This window comes from Oryx dammah, unplaced genomic scaffold (genome assembly GCF_014754425.2).
Source record: "Oryx dammah isolate SB20612 unplaced genomic scaffold, SCBI_Odam_1.1 HiC_scaffold_12, whole genome shotgun sequence".
In the NCBI taxonomy this organism is placed as follows: domain Eukaryota; kingdom Metazoa; phylum Chordata; class Mammalia; order Artiodactyla; family Bovidae; genus Oryx; species Oryx dammah.
Window position 1 is genome coordinate 7,514,202 of NW_024070196.1, and position 24,122 is coordinate 7,538,323.

Consider the following 24,122-nt stretch of genomic DNA (forward strand, 5'->3'; position numbering starts at 1 on the left):
AGAACACTGGAGTGGGTTGCCATTTCCTTCTCCAATGCATGAAAGTGAAAAGTGAAAGTGAAGTCGCTCAGTCGTGTCCGACTCTTAGCGACCCCATGAACTGCAGCCTACCAGGCTCCTCCGTCCATGGGATTTTCCAGGCAAGAGTACTGGAGTGGGGTGCCGTTGCCTTCTCTAGTATTAGGAAATTTGTGCATACACTTGGCTTATACTAAAACATTATCCCTGCAAAATCACGGTAACAGTATCAGGATGGACCTGGCCTCTCTAGTCTTTAAAGCAGACCGGACTAGACATTTCTGTTCAGTACCTCTCGTTTTGCTTATTTCTATTCACTACTGTCTACTTAGTTTTCATCTGGAAGATTTAGATGTCCACACAGTCATACATGGAGGCAAGCTGTCTATAAACAAGTCATGTATGCACCTATTACTTGGGAAAAGCTCCATTCCTCAAGAGAAAGTTTTATTCTAGAATGAATGGTTAATACATATGGTGAAGTAAGTGATCATAAAAATAATCTCTCTATAAAAAAAAAGCACTAAACGATAGAAATAACCACAAGAGGAGGAAAAGTAATCAGAGAAACAGCCTGCAGCACATTACACTTTTATGTTGTTTTTAATTTTTAGAAAACAGCTGGGTTATCAATATACAGCTCTGTCTGTATTTGCATATGTCACACACCAGAAAGAATTATTTTTTCAGGCAAATATGCTTTTTTCTCCGCAAATATCTGTGACCTCCAACTAAAGGATTTGTTCTTATCTTGAACACTTTATTCTAACTGACTTCTTTATTTCTCTATTTTTGGTACCCTTTTCTCTCCTGTCGCCACTTTTAATATACTCTATTTCTTGTCTCTGGGATTTCCCTGGTGGCTCAGATGGTAAAGAATCCTGCCACTGCAGCAGATGCAGTAGACGTGGGTTCGATCCCTGTGTCGGGAAGATCCTCTGGCAAAGGAAATGGCAACCTACTCCAGTGTTCTTGCCTGGAGAAATCTCATGGACAGAGGAGCCTGGCAGGCTATAGTCCATAGCGTTGCAAAGAGTTGAACATGACTGAATGACTAACACACACATTTCTTGTCTGTACAAAGTACAAATAAATAAAGATTTGTTATTTTCTGATGATTAATTTTTTGACTGTGGTTTAATTCATTCACCTTTCTTCCTTCTACCAGCATTTCAAAAAAACTAAAAAACAGGGAAAGAAGTAATTTAAAAAGAAGGAAAATTTAAGATAATTGAATTCAGAGTCAGATATGAATAAGAATAAATGTTTTTCTTAAGGAAAAAACCTTCCAAAATCCAAATTCACAAAATAAATTCATGATGAGTTGAATATTAAGTTTACAAAATAATTTTTATTTTCCAAAAAAATGGAAACCAATTTCCTTAAATTATTTCTTTAATATATTTAGAATATAATTATATTTAGGGGCATGATTTCTAGAATTCTGTATCCTTTCTTATATCCAGAATTTTCCTATCATTTATCATATAGATGGTATTTGCTCTATCCAAAAGTTGAGAGCTCAGTTAGCAACTCCTTAGTGTAAGACAATTCATTGCTGGAGTTTTATTAGGTCAAAAATAAGCATTTAGAAGTTGCATGGACAGTGATGTGCTCTGAGTGAGACATTTCCACTACATGTCAGAGCACAGAGGAGAAACAGCCAGCCCAGAATGAGGCAGTACTAACCCGCCTGAGCATAGTCCTTAGGGAATGAGGGGTAGGCGCCGCAGTAGGAAGGGCAGGGGAGCGCAAAGCAGAGAGCACAACGTGTGGGGAGAGGTTGGGGTGGCGGGGGCATGAGCAGTTGATGACCAGGAGTGGTTAGGCAGATGGTGTCTCCAAAACACATTTGGAAACCATTTATGTCTGTGTGTCATGCCTTTGTCCAAGCCGCCATCATCAGCTCTCCCCTGACTGGCCTGGTCACCCTTTTCTACGCTTAACTGCCTGCAGTCCACTTTCCACAGAGCTGCCAAAGTGACATTTTGAACGTGTAAATCAGACTGTGTCCCTCTACTTAAGCTCTCCTGTTTCACATTAAACGCAGAGTAGAGCTCTGCTCGGTCCGCAGGGTCTGGCCCCCGCCGTCCTGTCTCATCTCACGCCCTGCCGTCCTCACCCTCGTTTGCGTGTGCTGTGACACCCACCTTCCTTCTGTTCCTGACCTTGTCGTTCAGGCCTCAACTTTGGTCATCTCTGCAGCAAAGGCTTGCCTTCACGCATCCACACCTGGTGTCTTTTTGTTATTAATTGTAGCTTAATTTAAAGCTGAAGACCAATACATGTGACACAGATTCTTTGAAATCTTTTGGAGACTTAAGTCACCTCGGTCTTTGTAAATGTTCTGTGTGTGCCTGAGAAAGGATGGGTGCTCTGCAGTTTTTAGCCATAGAGGCCACTTTCCTGTAGACAGTAATAAGTAAAGACCAGTGAAGAATGTGATTAGTGAGTATAATTTTTTATTAATATTAGTGATTGTTCTGTGGTATATTTGACCCTACAATAAAGAATTCCATACTACTTGCTTTCTCAGTTGGTATGCTCTCTTTTTATATTTATCCTGTTTCTACTTTAAAACTATCAGCTCTCACTTCTTGTTCCTGTGTCAATGTGTCTGTCTTTTGGACACCTGCCCTCCTACTCTGCAATTAGCTATTTCTTAAACGTGATAGCCTGAGCAACCGAATGACCAGGATAGAACTAAATTTAAAGTAAATAAATAGGTTTTGATTACTTCCTCAGAGACAAAGTATGAACTAGAGGAACGAAAACACAGTGCTGTAGTTTTAAGGTTCAGTGAAACAGAATAGAGCTTTCAGAAATGTGTGCGTGTGTGTTAGTCGTTCGGTCGTGTCCGACTCTTTGCAGCCCCATAGACTGTAGCCCACCAGGCCCCTCTGTCCATGGGATTCTCCAGGCAAGCACACTGGAGTGGGTTACCATTTCCTTCTCCAAAAGGAACTATAGAAAGAAAGAAAGTGAAGTTGCTTAGTCGTGTCCGACTCTTTGCGACCCCATGGACTGTAGCCTACCAGGCTCCCCCATCCATGGAATTTTCCAGGCAAGAGTACTGGAGTGGGTTGCCATTTCCTTCTCCAGTTTCAGAAATAGATATGAGAATATATGATAGAGGTGGTATTTTAAATCACTGGGAAAAGGCTATCTTTTGTAACCTGTTATGTTAAGACAGCTAGCTAATTGTTATAAATTTACATCCCTGTTTCACATCATAAAGTGAAAGAAATTACAAATGAATTACATGTATTTATTTGGAATAAAGGTTATAGTATAAGTATAAAAAACTGAACTGTAGGACATAGAAAATACTGTAGTAAGTAGTTTTATAATCTTGGAATGGAAAAGGCCCTTTCTGTATGTCAGTAACAAAACCAAAGTCATTAAAGAAATTGTTACATTTGTCTACATAAAAACTGAAGTTTTTGTACATCCAAAAAAAGACAACAAATGACAAAGTTCAGGAATAGATAATTGACAAAAGATGAACTCTGGGCCATAAATGAATAAAGCCTTGCTAGTAATCAGTGAAATTCAGTTGCATTCAGTAAAATCCAACACATTTTTTTACCTGTTAGACTACCTAAGATGAAAAATAACAAAAATTCCTAATTGTTAGAAAACAGATATAGTTGCTCAGGACTTCCCTGGTGGCTCAGCTGGTTAAGAATGTGCCTGCAATGCAGGAGACCTGGGTTTGATCCCTGGGATGGGAAGATCCCCTGCAGAAGGGAAAGGCTACCCACTCCAGTATTTGGCCTGGAAAATTCCATGGACTGTATCATCCATGGGGTCACAAAGAGTTGGACATGACTGAGTGACTTTCACTTTTATAGTTGCTCATAATAGCAAAAAACAACCCCACAAGAACCACATAAATATCTAACGGTCAGTTCAGTTCAGTTCAGTCTCTCAGTCATGTCCGATTCTTTGCGACCCCATGAATCATAGCACACCAGGCTTCCCTGTCCATCACCAACTCCCGGAGTTCACTCAGACTCACGTCCATCGAGTCAGTGATGCCATCCAGCCATCTCATCCTCTGTCGTCCCCTTCTCCTCCTGCCCCCAATCCCTCCCAGCATCAGGGTCTTTTCCAATGAGTCAACTCTTCACATGAGGTGGCCAAAGTACTGGAGTTTGAGCTTTAGCATCATTCCTTCCAAAGAAATCCCAGGGCTGATCTCCTTCAGAATGGACTGGTTGGATCTCCTTGCAGTCCAAGGGACTCTCAAGAGTCTTCTCCAACACCACAGTTCAAAAGCATCAGTTCTTCGGCACTCAGCTTTCTTCACAGTCCAACTCTCACATCTATACACGACCACTGGAAAAACCATAGCCTTGACTAGATGCACCTTTGTTGGCAAAGTAATGTCTCTGCTTTTGAATATGCTATCTAGGTTGGTAGAGAAACTGATTAAATAAATATAGGTAAATCTATACAGTGAAGTGCCACTATATACATCATTAAAATTATTGCTGTATATTTCTATATTTATTGTTATGGAAAAATACTTTGCCATATTACATACAAAAACAGATCATGTTTTGAAATATAGGAAATACCGATTTTGTGATGTGTATTTATACATTAGGAAATTCCTGATGTTTATATGGTCATCTAACCGAAAATATTTAATCTTTGATTAGTGAGATCATGGAATTCTTTTATTTGCTACTTTCTGTATGCTGAAAATTTTTCCTCTGGAAGATTGAAAGGAAAAAGCCAAGCTCCAACTCTTTCACTTTTGTGAGGGGAAAAAGTATCTGCTTGAAAATTCAAGCAAGCAATGCAGGTTAACATGAAGATAAGACTACTGACTTTGGTTTTGACTTTTTTGGAGTTCTTTTGTGATTACTTTCTGGGACTGGCCATTTTTAATGTTGGTAGGATAGTGACTTTATATATAATGATCTTTGTGTAACTTCAGTAAAGATGAAGGAGGTTACAATTCCTTCACTTAAATCTCTCAGAAATTAGAGTACCTGTAATCAGTTTTTTAACTTGCTGAACTAGGATTGTTTTTCATACATTTTGGAAACAAATTCCCTCATTTTTTCCAGCATATTTGAGGAGGACCACAAAAGATCACTTCTACTCTTTCAGAAAATATCTTTGGTATATCACTGTAAATTGTAGTTCTTATCATCATTTTCTAAAAGCAGGAAGGGTTTTGACTCAGGACTCATAAAATCTTGATTTCTGGGTTCACTACTAAATTGTGTATGTGTGGTGTTTGTATGGTTTGTATATAATTAAATGGTATATAAAGGGATTTTACAACTTATTTATCCAAAAATGTGCCAGAACCCTGAGAATTCAAATACCATGAAAGTATAAAGTTAAAGAGTAGAAAATCTCCAGCTCTAAGATTAGACTGTGTTAACCAATGCCAGAGTCGCATGCTAAAGTCAGCTATCGTGGTTTCTATATGATGATCTTTGATATAAACAGAAAAAAGCCTCTGCCACCGAATTCAGTGCCTTTTACTCATGTTTGAAACTTCACCATTAGAGATGATTTATTTAATTACAGACCTAGTTTTTGAAACAACTTTTTCTAGTCATTCAGCTCCCTGTGTGTAGGACTTGATAGTAGATTTTGACAAAAGGAGAAGTAGAGACACAGCATAGGGTTCGAGCACCCAGCGTGTAGGGAGGGCAGGGACAGACTCCAGGGTGCACCGGAGTTAGGAAGCAGAGGTGGGGGTTCAAAGACCACAAGGTGGGCTGCAGGTAGATGCTGCTTAGGACAGCGGTAATGGAAACAGCATCTGCCGTCTGTGCTTTTCCTTCTCTCGCCTTACTGTAAATACCCACTACCTTTGCTCTGGAAGCATCGTTTTCTCCTTTACTTTTCAAGCAAATGCAGTGTTATTCTGTGTTTATGTGAGTTCAGAAATTAAAGTTATTCATTCCTTCTGAAAATGGAACTCAGCTCTATTTATAAAGATGGGTAGAGAAGAGGAAAAGGAGAGACGTGATCCTGCTCGATTTAAGGAATTACATACAGTGAGTCTCATAATATGAAAGTTAAAACCTGAAAAATTTCCCCTAAGTTGTGTTTAGTGTCAGTGGTTGGTTTTCCCTCTTCCAAATGCTGTTGTAGTAACACATAATCACTCTGAGAAGATCTGTTTTCCAAAAGCAGCAGCAGCAGTGTTTAAGTTTACATGACCCCAGTCTCATGACAGCAGTAGCAAATCAGATATCTTATCCAAGGAAAAGCATTTTTGGCTTAGAATTCAATCATTTTCATGGTGGGAGTCAACAGCTTACTTCAGCTCTAACACTACTGCAGAACACTCGCTGCAGTGAATCTTTCAGAAAGCATAAACACAATTGGTATTTATAGCATTGTTAACATTTGCTAAATAGTTAGGGGAATGGTCTGTAAGCCTGTTTGAAGCAGGTGGGGGAGCAGGAATCTTTGTTGTGACTGACCTGAGATTTAGAGTAGGACATTAGTACAACAGGGTCACAATGGTTGTAGCGAGGGAATAAAGTGGAAATACTGAATACAATAAGTTAAGATTTCACACAGCCGCAATTCAGAGTGTTACAAAAATAATCCTGATGCATCTCTGGCCAGAAGTGTGTTACACAGATGGCATATTTGACACAGTGCAGGGCAGGAACTGTACAGTGAAAAGCCAAATAAACAGTAGGGATTAGTCAAGTTTTAATTGAAAACCTACATAAAACCTTGAAATTATGCCAAACTTTCTGGTATATTAAAATCACAATCAAAGTTTCCCTTACAAAAACATTAAAATTGTCAATAAAGTGAATCTTCATATCTCGCTAGTTATTATGCCTCTTGCAGACTTATAAATAGGTGTAGCTAAATTTATACACCTAAGGACATGAAGCAGAGTGTTCATATTTTTATGAGTTTTTTCTCGATCAGCTGCCCAAGGAATCCTGAGCCACTCTATTATGCTGATGAGTTCTGTCATAACCCTCTGCTCTCTAGGCACCATCTTTATTTTAAATGGAAAGTGTGAAAGTACTCTCAAATCAAGTGACTGAATTTTTTTTCCAAAATATTAAACTAAATTCAAGCTTCTAGAACAGTTAAGTCAAATTACCTAGATTTGAAAAATCTCTGTAAGACTATTTGCAACTGTAACTGATTGCTGACTGTTAGAACAGCATAGTCATATTTCACATTTCAGAATAGCAATGTTGCTTTCTTTTGTTTCTACAAAGATGAGGAAGTTTACTTAGAATCACTATGTTTAGTTTATGTTATTGGTGCAAAGGAAGAACTGAGATTCTGTGAATACAGTATTCAGGAACCACTTCAGTGCAGAATTGTTCAGTGTTGCATATGACTTAACACTGTTGTAACAGTAGACATATTGCCTTCCCTCTGTCTCTGCCAGGTGTGTGTATGTGTGGGTGTGTTGTTTTTCAGTCTTAAGTTTCTTAAAGTCAAAGATTCCTCATTCTACCTCATTTTAGTGTTTGTACATGGTGGATACTCACAAATATGATGGAGAAAATAGATGAAATGATTCTTAACAAATGAATGACCAAATGACTGTTTCCATGACATAGTTTAAACAGACTTATCTAGTTTTAAGAAATAATTTAATAATTCTGAATGCAACTATCCTGATTTTTTTTTTTCCCCTTTGAGAACTTTGACTGTGTTTTCACTGTTTGCCTCTTAGTATTGGCAACCTCTTTGAAGCAACATTCCACTTATTTTTCTAGGCAGGCAGCTTTATCTGCTCGTTTCCAGTAGCTAGAGATGGAGGTGTTTTGAATGAGCACATCAGTGTTCTAGACAGAGATACTGTTTGAAATTATCCATGAGCACAGTACCGCTGAACATTATTGAGTGACATTTGTTTCTGTTGGTTGTGTCTGCTCTGACTAGCTGGTTTCTTTCAGATTGGCAGCTGGAATTATGCTGCAGTGGATGGACAGCTCCGAGAAGCAGAGATTGTAGTGAGGCTGCGCTGGGTCTCAGTGTAATGTGCCCAGAATGTATGGGCTCAGTTCAAGGCTCTGATGGGAAACCTGGGCATATTTTCACAATTTATAATTACTTTATGTATAACTTAAACATAAAGTTTAAGTGGTGACTTCCATAATATTATTGAGTAGATAAATAAGTAAAACGACTCCTTTTTCTAATTTTCCCCCTCCCATGGTTTCTTGTCATGGCGTTCTTTTTTTTTTTTTTAAAGAGGTTTACTTTATTTAGCTAGCTATTCTCTCTTTGCTCTTTATGTATATTATATGCCATCATGATATGTATATGTCTCCAAATACCAAATGTAAGTAAAACATAGTTTGCTTACAAAATGTATACTGCATACCTTTCTAAATATTTAGTTAGCAGTAAATGATGGTAAAATATTGCTAAAACTAATGGCTCCTTGAAACCAGATAGAAATAATTTAGGAAATAACCTCAAAATAACAAAATTAACTTTGTAGTAAGGTCTGGTTTCACAGTGTTTGACCAATTTATCAACTGGAGTTGTTCTGAGATGGTTAAGAAACACTTCTGGTTACTATATCAATGGAAAAATTAAACTTCATAAAGCTATGTTTTGTATTTTCAATTTTTCCTTAGATTTTTTAGTTTTAGATTTTTTTAAAAAGGAAATTTTTTTGTTACTCTTTATTTTAAAAGTAATACTTGCTTTGTTTAAGACACCAACTAGAATAAAGGTGAAGAAGGTATTCATTTTTATTCTGCCAATCTTTTCATCCACCCTCCACCAGAGATAATAACTGGTAGGTTTATGTACCTTTCCAGATTTTATACACGTGTATTTATGTATGTACTCACATAGCATGTACTCATTTAACATATATAAGGGTGTTGTTATAGTTTATTTTTACAGTTAATTTTTTCATTAAATGAGATAATGCACTATATTCTTTGCTGATTTGGAATTGTTTTAATCAATATACTATAGGCTAGTTTCCATATCACATATATTCAGTTCAGCTCATTCATTTTAATGACTGTATAGTATTCCATTAACATAGTTTAGTTTTCTCCCCTAGTTTTTACATAATAATAAAAAATTTTCTCAAAATTAAAAATAGTTTCAGTCTTTCAAGTCCAAATTTACATAGAATGACTTCTGTTCAGTTAACATATTTATTCACTATATCCATCTTTTGTGTGGATTACTTTGCATAATTTGTTGATTAAATATTGTCTGGTGTTTATTTTGACCATAAATCTAATTGGCTTTTAAAAATTCCAATTGATAGTAGTATATCCATGAAACTTTTTTCCCTGATAGGTTATCTTTTACCTTATGCTTTACAAAGTTTGAATTCTATATTTCTTATTTCCAGAGAACTTGAATATTTACATTTTTATCTTAAAAGATTCCTTTTAAATAAGTTGAGTTAGGTTCATTATGCTTTTTAATTTGTACATTTATTGTTCTGGCTTTTAAAAAGTAATTCTGTATTTCATTTCTTATATTAAGAGGGAACTTGGTTTCTCAATGTTTCTAAATGTTGCTTTGCCTTTTTTTAACCAGCTAAAGGTATTATGCAAACAGGTATAATAGGTATTGTGCAAACAAGTGTAACAGGTATAGGTTTATAAAGATAAACCTATCTTTATATTAGATATAAAGATAATTTTCTCTTTTAGACTCTTCACCATTTTAATCAAGTACTTTGTCATGGATTCTCTTTTGACCTTAGTAGTTAATATTATCAGGATTTTTGTCCTTTAGGAATTAAATACTAACTTCAACATATAATGATTAGTATGGTTTTTTAACTTGCTGATATCCAGCATATTTTAACAATGGCCTCAGTAGACACTGAGGCTGGTTAACTAGAAAGTTAGTAAATTTTGAGTGGAAACTGGTCAAATATCCAGTAAGTTTTTCTCCAGTTTAATTCAACTGTGTGAAGGGTAAGGGGAAAGAGAGGCTCAAGTGATATTATGTAACAGGAGAAATCACTAAATGTCCTATTGGGACTCTTTTGAAAATGGAATTAATTCTGAAATCCAAACTATGAAGTCTTATTTGGATTTGTAAATATCTTCTGGTGAGTTACTCTACAATCTTAAGATAGCCTTCTAGAACTTAATTTTGGTAATGTCAAAATTTTAGTATACTAATAATGGCATGTTACTTTTTATTAAATGATTTTTCCAATTTCCCTATCCCAATTTTATAGTGCTTTTAGATGTAAATATATAGGGGATAAAATGCAATTTCAGAGTTGTGTGCTTAAGAAAAGCAGAGTACATATGTGTTTACCTTAATTGCATCCATATGTTTAAGTTATTTCTCCCCCAAACCCATCTTAAAATAAAGTTTTACAGCTTTATTGTTGGTTACTAAGTATTGTACTGAGTTAACTTGTTTCCTATGTTAGATTAAAAAGACCACTTCAGAGAGTCTAAAATATTCATTCTTAAGTTGAAGCCCTACATTGTCACTAAGCCAGTCTACTTTCTTTTCCTTTTCTTTTGTTTCTCTCATTCTTTCATTTTATCTAGTGTGTGTACCTATATTCCCTCTACATATTAATATAATGTCCCTTTCAGTATAGCCATAAAATCTTGCAAGTATGCAGTGGTTGGCACAGAAAACAATAGAATACACAGCTTGTTGAAAATCTTTTCATAATATTTCCATTTGGAAATCCATTAATAAATTCTCTAGGTAATATTTGAGATGCTGTTTATAAAACTAAGTATGTGGTTTTACTGGAAAGTCTTGAAGTATTTGCATAGTCTTTTTTATTACTATGTATTTCAACATCTGGAATGCTGCCTGCTGGATTCAGCTTTATTATAGAAAGTATTAACAGGCTATTTACAGAAATAATTGGGAATTGATGAATAAGAACGAAGTAAACTTTCTAGTAGAAATGTTTAGTAGAATGTTTTTTTCAGTGCTAGGCTGCTCTGTGATAGTGTTAGGAGGTATCTCTTAGCTGCATCCCTGCTGGATTGTGCTGACTTGGATAACCTTTCATTCATTTAGCATTTCATTCATATTTCTTGAGCACCTACTGTGTGTCAAGCCCCCAGAAGCACAGCAATACTTGGAAGTCTCTGCTGTCAATGAGACAGGGATTAGACCAGCAATTTAGTTAAGTAGGTAAGAATTTTAGTTAAGTAGGTAAAGTAAGTAGGGGGTCTGGACACAGTTGCTCCAAGAGCAACAGAGAGGGAGAGCAACTGTCTGGATGAAACCTAGAAAGAGACTTCTCAGAGTACAGAGATACGTGAGCTCATCTTAACGAATGAGGAGGAGGCAACCACACAGAGAAAGGGGATAGAAAAGAATAGGAAAACAATATATATAAAAGCAGTATGTCACATTACATCATATCTTACAGAGTTTAAGAGGGACAGTGTCAGGATGAGACTGGAAACATAGGCAGGAGAGCCAGATCGCTATTATTATTAGTCTTAATTATAGGTGATTAGAAACATTTAGTAAATGCTTCCTTAACCCCAGCCAGACCCCATGCTGTCTTTTATGTATATGTTGTAATACTAACATCAGACACAGAGGTGTCACGAACTGTTCTGTGTTTTATATTATTTCATTTAAACTTTACTACAACCCGATAAATACCCACTATCATTATCACCATTCTTAGACAAGAATACTAAGGCCTAACTTGCCAGAGTCACTCAGCTAGTATGTGATAAAGGTAATATCTGAACTGCAGCACTCTGATTGCAGCCGTCTGCATACTTAACCTCATGCTATGGGGCCAGCCTATGATAAGGAATTTGGATGGAAGGATTTTAACAAGAGAAGTCACCTAATCAAATTTGCAGCTTTAGCATTGAACATCTCCTTTCAAGTCCACATGTGTTTAACCTTTGTAAACAAAGATGAAGGCTGCTGGCTAATGTTTATAATTGGGGATTATTTTTTGATATTTTTGTTCTCCATGTAGTTTTACAGTAAACCTGAAAAAACAAACTGCTTAAAGGCAGGCACACTCTCCTATTTTCCAATAAATCTTTCTAGCACATTGCCTAGGCTGAATTCCCCCTTGGAGTAACCTAAGGCCAAATGTGTTAATAATTATTGAAATTGACTAATGGGTACATGGGGATTCATTATCCTATTTCATAATAAAAATTTAGCATAATAAACAAATTCTAAAAATTTATCACCTGGGACCAAAACTCTCTAGATGAAGTAGAGTTTATTAAAAACAGTTTAGGCATTTGGTAGAGTTCATTAAGCTACCCTATTACCTGTTCATCTTCCTGTTATACCTGTATGTTTCCTGTGATTGCAGACCTCTTCTTATGCATCTGAAATATTCAGGAATAGAATAGAATATCAGGAATAGAAATATTCCTGTATATACAAAGGGCTGGAGTGAAAAGTGAAGAGAGAGCGATAAACAAAATTACTTGAAGGATTTTTTCAAATCACACGTATTCCCTCAGGATTTCTCACTTGACCTTTGAGAATCACTGCTACAGAGAGACCCTGGAGGGTTTTTGTATCCCTCAGGTGTGTTGGGGGCTGAAAGAATGAGGATTACTGCCTTTCAGTTCAGTTCGGTTCAGTCGCTCAATCGTGTTCAACTCTGCGACCCCATGAACAACAGCACGCCAGGCCTCCCTGTCCATCACCAACTCCCGGAGTCCACCCAAACCCATGTCCGTTGAGTCGGTGATGCCATCTAACCATCTCATCTTCTGTGGTCCCCTTCTCCTCCTGCCCTCAATCTTCCCCAGCATCAGGGTCTTTTCCAATGAGTCAGCTCTTTGCATCAGGTGGCGGAGTTTCAGCTTCAACATCAGTCCTTCCAGTGAACACCCGGGTCTGCCTTTAGTGATACCTTATAGAACTTTTCTAACAAAGACTCTTTTGTCCTCTTTGTAGCAACAGATATCAGTCTTTACTTATCACTCCCCATTCTCCCTCTCACCCCCATTTTGTCTCATCAAGAACTGTGCTCCAAACTTCCTGGTATATCTACTGCCGGGAACACAAGTTTCAATCCTTGGTCGGAGAACTAAGATCCCACATGCTGTGTAGTGCAGCCAAAAAAAAAAAAAAAAAATTAACGCTCTTCTCTTGAGCTTGTTTCTGTCCCAGTATTGGGCGTTCTTGGTACATAAAAGGTACTCAATATGAGGAAGGAAATGGCAGCCCACTCTAGTTTTCTTACCTGGAAAATCTTATGGATAGAGGAGGCTGGTGGGCTATATAGCCCATGAGGTTGCAAGAGTTAGACAAGGCTTAGGAACCAAACCACCATATAACTTTCATATTAAAAGGCAATATAAATAGACAAAATAACTTTTAAAATAGTTACTGGTAGCTTGTCAGTGCTGAAAAGTAATATTTTGTCTTATTCTAGAGCTTCATGACCTTTTAAATTACACCCACCCCCACAGGCAAATAAAAAGATGTTTTGGAATGCCACATTGTGTGGCTCTAGAAACTAGTAATTTTGTGTGTTATCCCAGGAAGAATATAGGTTAAAGTGTATGGTTCATTTTGGTTCTATTTTGCAGTCCAGTTTTTGTTTTACTTTGATTTCCACTTAAAGTTGGCTTTTAAAAAATACCTTATTTGTGTATCTTTATAAATCAGTCATTTGGGGTACAAGACTGATTGATAAAACATATGTGCAAAATAGAGGATGTTATTTTTAACAGCAACAGCAAAAAAAGATCAGGTAAACTTCTTTGTTGTGTGAATGGTTTGTACAAGGCATTGTTCTTCCTGCTTGCACACTTCTAAAATACATGATATTCTAGCCTTATGGTTTAGTTGCTTGACAGACCAGTAATATACTAAAAACTAACATTACAAGGAAAACTGAATTAAATGTGTAATTAGCAGCATGAACAAGCTGTAAGATTTCGGAAATCTTAGTGATCCAGATAACCACAGTGGTGTGGTCAGTCACCCAGAGGCATACATCCTAGAGTGTGAAGTCAGGTGGGCCTTATGAAGCATTACTATGAACAAAAAGCTAGTGGAGGTGATGGAATTCTAGATGAGCTATTTAAAATGCTAAAAGATGATGCTATCAAAGTGCTGCGTTCAATATGTTAGCACATTTGGATAATTCAGCAGTGCCCACAGGACTGGAAAAGGTCAGTTTTCATTCCAATCTCAAAGGAGGGCAATGCCAAAGAATGCTCAAACTACCACACAATTGTGCTTGTTTTACATGCTACCAAGGTTATGCTCAAAATCCTTCAAGCCAGGCTTCAGCAGTATGTGAACCAAGAACTTCCAGATGTATAAGCTAGGTTTCTAAGAAGCAGCAGAACCAGAGATCAAATTGCCAACATTTGTTGGATTATGGAAATAGCAAGGGAGTTCCAGAAAAACATATGCTTCTTTGACTATGTTAAAGTCTTTGTGGGGATCACAGCAAACTGGAAAATTCTTAAAGAGATGGGAATACCAGACCGCCTTATTTGTCTCCTGAGAAGCCTATGTTTGCAGATCAAGAAGCAGCAGTTAGAACTGCACGTGGAACACCGACTGGTTCAAAGTTGAGAAAGGACTATGACAAGTCTGTATATTGTCACCTGCTTATTTAACTTATATGCAGAGTACATCATATGAAATGCTGGGCTGGGTGAATCACAAGCTGAAGTCAAGAATGCCAGGAGGAATTTCAACAACCTCATATGCAGATGACACCACCCTCATGGCAGAACTTTGGCCACCTCATGCGAAGAGTTGACTCATTGGAAAAGACTCTGATGCTGGTAGGGATTGGGGCAAGAGGAAAAGGGGACGACAGAGGATGAGACGGCTGGATGGCATCACTGACTTGATGGACGTGAGTCTGAGTGAACTCTGGGAGATGGTGATGGACAGGGAGGCCTGGCGTGCTGCACTTCATGGGGTCGCAGAGTTGGACACGACTGAGCGACTGAACTGAACTGAACTGAATGGCAGAAAGCAAAGGGGAACTAAAGAGCCTTTTGATGAGGGTGAAAGAGGAGAGTGAAAAAGCTGATTTAAAACTCAACATTCGAAAAACTAGGATCTTGGCATTTGGTCCCATCACTTCATGGCAAATAGAAGGGAAAAAATTGGAAACAGTGACAGATTTCATTTTCTTGGGTTCGAAATCACTGCAGGTGGTGATTGCAGCCATGAAATTAAAAACCAGTCACTCCTTAGAAGGAAAACTATGACAGACCTAGACCAAAAAAAAAAAAAAGGCAGAGACATCACTTTGCCAACAAAAGTCCGTATAGTCAAAGCTCTAGTTTTTCCAGTAGTCATGAGTGCTGAAGAATTGATGCTTTCTAACTGGTGTTGTTGGAGAAAATTCTTGAGAGTCCCCTGGACTGTATGAAGATCAAGCCAGTCAATCATGAAGGAAATCAACTCTAAATAGTCATTGAAAGGACTGATGCTGAAGCTCCAATACTTTGGCTACCTGATTTGAACAGCCGACTCATTGGAAAAGATCCTGATGCTGGGAAAGATTGAAGGCCAAAGGAGAAGGAGGTGGCAGAGGATGTGATGGTTAGAGAGCCTCACTGACTCAAGGTGTATGAATTTGAGCAAACTCTGACAGATAGGAAGGACAGGGAAACCTGGCGTGCTGCGGTCCACGAGGCTGCAAAGGGTCGGACACGGCTTAGCAACTGAACACCACCACCACCACCACCGAGGTAGGACCTAGAAAAGCAGGGCTTTCTAGAGAGTGGTATGACTTAGAAAACTGAAGATGAAGGAACTAATCTAGGAGAGACAGTGGCATAAGAGAAAATGTGAGGTAGAAATGGCTGGTGAAAGAAAACCTGCTTGACTGTACAGAGTTGGATGAGGGACTAGCAGAAGGCCTTCATCTTTTTCTTTCTTTTAAAAAATTTATATTTTGAATTAAGTTTAGCCACAGACAAGTTGCAAAATTTCTCTTGTATGTTTCTTCCCAAGCACCCTCCCTCCCCTACCATCACCATGTTACATAACTTTAGTGAAATAATCAAGACTTTGGAAATAATATTTGCTCAGTGTAATTAAGCTACAGACCTTGTGAAAGTCACCACATTCTCTAAGGACTCTTTTTCTGTTTAATGATCTTATGCAATGACTAAATCACATGTATTTAGTCGACATCTTCTTGGTTCTCTTCTAAATGTAAGAATGAATCAGTCTTTACTTGTCTTTAATAGTCTTGATATTTGCAGAAAGTGGTCACATATTTTGTTGAATATCTCTGAATTTGTCTCATATTTTACATGATTCAAATGAAGCTATTTATTTTTTGTCAAGGCTACCATAGAAATTATATAACATTCTTCTCAGTGCCTCATATGAAGGAGTAAGACTATCTTTTAAGAACTGCCAGTTAATTGAAGACATTTGATCAGGAGAGTTTGAGAAAGCACAAGTCTGTAGGAAGAAATGAAATGACAAATAACAGAAGAGACACTGTTATAATTCTCAATACCTGAAATTATAAGAAATTCCTGGATTCAAATAGAAATGATGAGTATGAGAAACTTATAAAAGAAGTGATTAGGTCTAGTTACTGATTATATGCAAGAGGTAAAATTTTTAAATATTAGTAAGATTCTGAACATTAAAAATAAAATCAAAAGGGGGTCTGTCTCATCCTTGATTGAGGAATGCTAGAATAAAATTAATTTTTCCAGATTTTAGATTTGATAATTCTAAGTGTGCTGAGATATACACATAGTATAGATGGACGGCCATCAGGCAAAGTGTAAATGAACACTTCATAGACATTGACAGTCCTCTGGCTTTAGATTTGGAAATCCTTCATATAGAGCTAAGATTTGAAGTCATGACAGTAAAAAAAAAAAATGTAGGGCAGGAAGTTTAGATCAAGAAAATTGGAGTGTGAAAAGAGAACTTGCAGTGATGAGTTCATTTGTGGATGAGAAATAAGAGTAGAGGTTGGCAGAACACAGAGAATAAAGGAGAAGGTAGAGAACCAAGCTAGTGTAGAGCCATGGATGCCGGAGCAGAGAGAATGTGAAGCAACCATGGTGTGATCAACAGTGTGAATTGCTTTAGAGATCAAGAAAATGACAGAATGGCAATGAGCTTTAGAAACGATGAGAAGAATCTAGAATTATCAGTTGATGATACTCGGTTTGACTATAAAGATTTGAGATTACCTTACAGTCTTATTCTATAATCTTTTCCCTTGATAAAGCCCTTTCTATTGTATTATTATCACCAACAACTCAAAGGTTAGTCAAGAAATATAACATTTGTGTCTAAGAATTATATAATTTTTTTTAGGACTTAGAAAGGTCTTAAGGACTTAGAAAGAAAAATATTATTTAACCTATGTGGGATAATACAACTTTTATTTCATAATTGAGTTCCATGACTTGAAAAATCATTTCCCTGTAAAAGGTCAGTAATGTGTAAATTTTATTAAAATTTTAAGACAAGAAAAAATTGTGTTTGAAAGGGGAGATTGGTGTTTTTAAAAGTTTTCTCACCATCTATGTACTTTTCATTTCCAAACAAGGCTAAGTACATGTAGTATTAAGGATATTGCTATTATGTAGTATTGAGGTCAGTCGCATTTAATTTATAATAAAGATTTATGTGCGATAATGTCGTTATTCTCAGTTTCTCTCTAGTAGTTGGTGTTACTGACCATTTTCTCTTTGAAATTCTCATCTATAGCTTCCATATCACCCAATCCTGCTCCCCAGCTCCCAGCAACCTCTCCCTTCTATTGTCATCGTCTTCATATCAAATCCTAAATATGAGCATTCCCCAAGTTTCACCTCTGTCCTTTTATGTATGTGTCTCATGTATTTTCATCCTGGGAGCTTAACCAGTGGACTTCAAACTGTGCTCCAGAGTCCTAAGATTTCTCAGAATTGTCTCAGGAGCTTCTGTGTAAGGATGGTTTTGCCCATCTTTAAAGTTAAGTAGCCCTGACTCTGTGTATTGGGGTTTTGTGTAAAACTTCATTTGAAAAAGGAAATCATTTCTGCTGCTTAAAAATACATACATAAACAGAGTGAGAGGGAAGGATCAAAACCATTGACTTAAATTTCTCTTGTTTGAATGACACCCAAGTGAACACCTCTGATGTTTCAGCCCAGGGCCAGTCCTAGGCTCTCTTTTGTCCCCTGGACGTCTCAGCCTGGCTCGACAGCTGTCACTATCACTTCAGATTTCCACATCTGACATAAAATGCACTGTCTTTTTCCTGCAAAGCTAGTTCTCCCTCAACAGAAATGTATATTTCTATTCATTGCTTTACTACTCTAAAATACACAAGTTCAAAAGAAGAGAATTAGTGTTGTCTTTTCTCTTCATTGCTGAAAGTCATCAGTCTCTAAGACTTGATTTTGCCTTAGATCATGGTTCACATATTTATCCCTTTCTCCCAAATAACACAGCTTCCATAAGGACTGAGGTATCCAGTTCTGGACTGCTCTGTGAATCTCCAAGGAGATCTCTCCGACTCTGGCCACTTAGCCCTATAGTATACTTTGAAATGCTGAGCCAGATTTCAGTTTTGTTTTTTTTAATAATGTATTCGTTATTATCACCACTCTCCTTGTAAACTCCCGAAGCATTTCTTCCTTTTCTGTTTTAGCTGTGTGTAATGGGGATCACGCTAAGGCCCCAAACCCAACAATATTTTATTTAGTGCCTTGTATGTGCTTGGCATTATGCTAAACACTTTATAGGTATTACTTAATTTTCCATATAATTCTCCAAGTGAGGTATTATTATTCTCTCTATTTTATCAATGGGGAAACAGAGATTAACCAACCTATTCAAACACAGCAAATAAATGGAAAAATCAGGATTAGCAGTCTTAACCAGTTAGCTCCATAGGCCAAGTGTGTAAGCTGCCTGTTCCCCATTCCGCTTCTTTTAAATGAGGGGAAATGTATGTGGGCTGTTGGGCCAGGACCACTGAAGGCAGCAGTCAAGGGAAAGGGCACTGGCTTTGCTGTTTTTAAAAGTGCCTTAAAGTTTACATTAAGCCGGTTGTGAATCCATGCACCTTAAAAGAACAGTGCTCCCACCTCCTTCTCTGTGCTACTTTAGGCCTGCCCACCAAAAGGTTGCCCTTTTGTGATATTTTTTGCCTCAAGATTGTCGTTGATGTTGATCATGAATTGATTTCACTCCATCAAAAAATGTTTTAGAACTGCTCTGAAGTGGCCCTAGTCTCTACTCTTCACTTCCTGGTGACTTCTAGTTTCTGAAGTCTGGGGCCAGCCTTATCCCCTGCCAAGCCATGCTCTCTAATTGTGTGTGAGCAAACGCTTAATGATGATGGTGATGTTGATATTAGAGCTACTTTATTAATTCACCCATTGGGTTGTAAACTCATGCTTTTTCTGTGTTAAGTCTTATCCCTAGGCCATGGCATTGTCCCTAACAGATAAGGAAGAATAGCTTACTGGTTGAGAGTATGAGCTCCTGAATCAAGCTGCTTACGTGCAAAATTTGAGCCTGCTGTTTAATTACTGTCTGACCTTGGACAAGATATTTAAGTTCTTTGTGCATTATTTTTCTTTATCAGTAAATAGATATAGTAAAGTACTCACATCATACAGTTTAAAGATTAAATGAAACAAGATACTAAAATCACGTAGAAAAATATCTGGCAAATAGTAACTACTAAATAAATATTTGTTATTGATGTGTGTGTGTGTGTGCTCTGTTGTGTCTGACTCTTTGCAACCCCACAGACTCTAGCCGGCCAGGCTCCTCCATCATCCATTGGATTCTCCAGGCAGAAATACTGGAGTGGGTTACCGTTTCTTGTTGTTAGTAGCCCTCAATGAATATTGGTTGACTGCATATTAAGAGTCTAATCTGTACCAGTAAGCACTTTGCTTCATTTTTTTTTGCATACATACTATTTGCTCCTCAATATCAAAATCACTGCAGATGGTGATTGCAGCCATGAAATTAAAAGACGCTTACTCCTTGGAAGGAAAGTTATGACCAACCTAGACACCATATTAAAAAGCAGAGACATTACTTTGCCAACAAAGGTCTGTCTAGTCAAGGCTATGGTTTTTCCAATGGTCATGTATGGATGTGAGAGTTGGACTATAAAGAAGGCTGAGTGCTGAAGAATTGATGCTTTTGAGCTGTGGTTTTGGAGAGGACTCTTGAGAGTCCCTTGGACTGCAAGGAGATCCAACCGGTCCATTCTGAAGGAGATCAGTCCTGGGTGTTCTTTGGAAGGACTGATGTTGAAGCTGAAACTCCAGTACTTTGGCCACCTGATGTGAAGAGCTGACTGATTGGAAAAGACCCTGATGCTGGGAAATATTGAGGGCAGGAGAAGAAGGGAACGACAGAGAATGAGATGGTTGGATGGCATCACTGACTAAATGGACATGGGTTTGAGTAGACTCCGGGAGGCCTGGCGTGCTGCAGTTCACGGGGTCACAAAGAGTCGGACACAACTGAGCTGAACTGAACTGAACTGAATAACACCGTGAGGTTGATATTATTATTATTATCCATATCTTACAGGAAGAAAATTGAAACTGAGGTTGAATGACTTGCCCTGGGTCACATAGCTTGTAAATTGTGAGCAGTCAGTATTAGCACATGGTCTGTGTGACTTCAAAGCCCATGGTGCTTTTCCCATACCACTCAGCTTTCACAGAGGCCTTTGCAGTCCTTTCTGCCTAAGCCATTCATAGTGCATTCCTTGAATTTATTGAGCTAACTGCATCAGATTGTTATTCAATCATCCAAGTACATGCTCTGCTTTCTATATTAGGAATACTTTCTTCAAGGGCAGAAACACTGATACCTCATATGCTGTTTACATCATTGATGATTACGATTGAATACATAAATGGCTGAATTGCTATCATTGTTTTGTTTTTTTGTTTTTTTTTGCTATCATTGTTTCTTAAAAGATGGTGGTAAAGGACTAATGGCATCCTCATCAAATAAAAAAAGGAAGTTAATACTGCATAATTTTATTTCCCTATTTATGATTTATTAATTGCCTACAGTTCTGCAGAGCATGTAAAAATTGAAATACCTGTTTTCTTAGGAATTAAAAAATAGCATGACAAACATATCTTCCCTTAAAAAGAGATTTTCTTCCTCCTTTTAGCCGAGAAGTTAAAAATACTGCTGTGGGGGTGTTGAAGTCACCTTCATATGTCTCTGCTTCCTTCTCTCCCCTCACACATACTGAGGCATTTATTCATTCACCCAATTTTAAAGATCTAAGAGTGAAGAAAATAGATAAGGCCCTTGCTCTCGCGGATCTTGTTATAGTGGGAGGAGACAGGCATAAACAAGTAAAGAAATAAAATTGTTACAGACAGTGACCACGTCTGGCATTTCAGAGTTTTCTGTGATGAGGCTGGGAAGTGAGCACCTGGGCTGGGTGGACAGGAGTGAGGGGCTGGCAACAAGCAGCTTAGGTGCACGTCTTCCAAAAAGAGCGCACACGCGGTCCCTGGGCTATTGCTTGGGTGCAACATATGGCTTTTACTTTGCTGTTCATCCACCTAGGTTCAAAGAGACTGTCAACAATAATGCTCTGGCAAAAGTAAGAGCATCAGGTGATTTTCACAGGTGCTGTGTTTCTTTCTTCTACTTCCCAGGGTGAGATAGGGCCTAGAATCAAAGCAGCGCTTGGTTTTCTCTGTACCTGTAAAAGATTAGCCTTAAGTCAACAGGGATGATGCAAGCAGGGGGAAAATAATGCAAGAAAATAGAGACGGAGCCAAAAAAGACAATTTCTGATTGTAAGAGCTGGTTTCTGTTTCCCATCATGGCGCAAGATGAGAAAGTTCTGCAGGGTTTAGGAGGCACAGCTGCCCTGGCCCTGCAGAGCGGCCTCAGCCTCATTGCCGGGCCAGGTGCTCAGCCCCACTGTGGAAGCATGGGGTTGATTTCCAGTGTGAAACAAGCCAGAAGTAAGGGCTGACATTTCCAGGGGACACTTGTGGTCCTTTTGCCTATAATTAGCACCTCTTAACCTTCAAACTTGCCCATGCCTTTTTCAGGCTGTGGAAGCGCAAATCCGAAGTTTTGGGCAGACACCGTCTCAGCTGCTCATAGAGCCCCACCCTCCCAGAGGTTCTGCCATGCAAGCGGTAAGTGCAGCCTACTCTCTCCTGATTTCTCACATCTCTTTGAGACCCTGCTTGACATTCCTAACAGTCTTCCGTTGTACTTGAGCTTCTCCACCACACCTTGGCCTGTTCTTCTAATGCACTATTTGTGAACCTGGTAACAGCCAGCAAATACTCCCTCTTCTCCTGGACTCTTAAGGAGGCCAGACATTGCTCCAGTGCTCCAGTATTTCATCAGGGCGTCATGATGCATGTTGCAGAATTAAAAGTTCCATCACTGTCTTATATCCCCATTCTAGGGTAGAGGGTGGGTGCGTTTTCTGGTTTGATCCTGTGAGTGCCTAGGTTAGTTTTCCTGTTGTGTTTATTCTTTACATCCCAATGTTTTCACTTTGGGAATTTTGAGAGTAATCCTAATATGTAGGCTATGTTACTGAGAGTCAGGAACCTTGGAGGAAAAAAATGATGGTGTGCTATATCAAATACCTGAAGCTTAGTGCCTAGAGCAGTGGTTTTTCTCTCCTGTGATTCTGAGGGGTAGATAGGCATTTCTTCTCGTTCACCTTGCCTCCCTCATGCACGCTGTGGCCGGTGCTAAGAGGCGAGACTGCTCTTTCCATGTGGTCTTTCATCAAGGAGGTTGGCCCGGGCCACTCCCACGCGCAGTGTTCCGGGTCCGGGAGAACACTTTTGCATGACTCCTTGAAGCTTGCTTTTGAACTTGCACAGCATCATTTATGCTGCTTTCTGTTGGCCAAAGCGAGTCAGAGGCCCACCTCGAATCAGAAGCAGGGAAATAGACTAGAGCTGCAAAATCTGTGGCTATTCCTCCTTCATGTTTCCGGAAATTTCAGGGGGAAATTCTTTCATGACAAAACAAATTCAGTGTAGGAAGACACACTGCATGGCATGATAAAAATATTTTAAGTGTAGGCTATAGGTGTTTTATTTTTTCTTGAATTGTCCATCAATAAAACAGGTTGCTCATTACTGTTTTAAAGTAAGAACGGAGACATAGAGTCTGTTTCCATAAATGCAATGAGTATTTAGGATAGGTTCTAATTCCATGTTGGGGCTTAGAATGTAGGATTTCACTGGATGCTGGGAGGGAGAGGGGCAGCCAGCAGGGCCCTGGATACAGATGAGGTCCTCTCTGCCTCTGACTCTCTGTCTCTTCCCATCTTTCCTCCTTCTTTGTGTCTTTTTCCCCTTTCCCCATCTTTGTCATCATCTTTCCTCTTCCAAGTCTTTTTTCCCCTTCTTTCTCTAATGATACGAATTGACCATTACTATAAACTACAAACATTTAAACATTTATTTACGTCACCTTTTCCCCTCAGTGTTTTTAAGCAGGGGAAATCATATTTAAAAGAGCATAAAGGGTAGCTTTTAGTGAAAAGACTACACAGAACGCGGACATTTGGCAAGAACAATGGAAGATAATGCCATAAAAATAGTAAGAATGATTTATGCTTGGGGACTGGAATTAGTTTTAGTAATAGCTTGTCAATGAGACGCAGGCTGCTGCAGTGCTGGCTAATGGGAGCACCTCCACTGCTCATTGACTCTCTACTGGGTCACTGCACGGCCTTGGTCACTGGGGCCAAGAGGGAGTCTCTACTGCCAAGCCTCTCTCCGGGACCAAAGGATGACTGGCTCACTGAGGCAGATCGGCCTTCCTGTCCCGGCGGTGGGAAGGCCGGGGCGGCACACGCTCATCTGAGGACGGGAGGCCATCTTTCCCATTATCTTTATCCTCTGCATCGAAAACCTGAACTCTTTTTCAGACCTGTGCAAATTGTGCTTTTCCCTCCTACACATATGTGGGTGGGAAACAAAACTGTGTTAGAAAGAAAGCAGAGTTGTCAACAAGTGCACACGTAATCTGGGAAAACCAAACGAAATCTAGCTACAGTGGCTTCCCACTTCTGTGTCAGATGGGGCTGGCAGGGGCCCGCAGGGCTGATGAGGGTTTCTTTCTCTTCCTCCCGTGACTGGTTGTCCTGCTCATCAGCAGCTGTCATCATCCCTCTG

At 38.6% G+C, this 24,122-nt stretch overlaps 1 protein-coding gene across 5 annotated transcripts in view; it reads left to right on the forward strand.

The window, feature by feature from the left end:
* Positions 1-24,122, forward strand: part of LRBA (LPS responsive beige-like anchor protein) — a 748,625-nt gene that overhangs the window by 674,317 nt on the left and 50,186 nt on the right. For all 5 annotated transcript variants that reach the window (XM_040251453.1, XM_040251452.1, XM_040251455.1 and 2 more), the window contains exon 49: positions 22,020-22,109. In XM_040251453.1, coding sequence (XP_040107387.1) covers positions 22,020-22,109 — 90 coding nt within the window. The remainder of the gene's footprint in view (positions 1-22,019; positions 22,110-24,122) is intronic.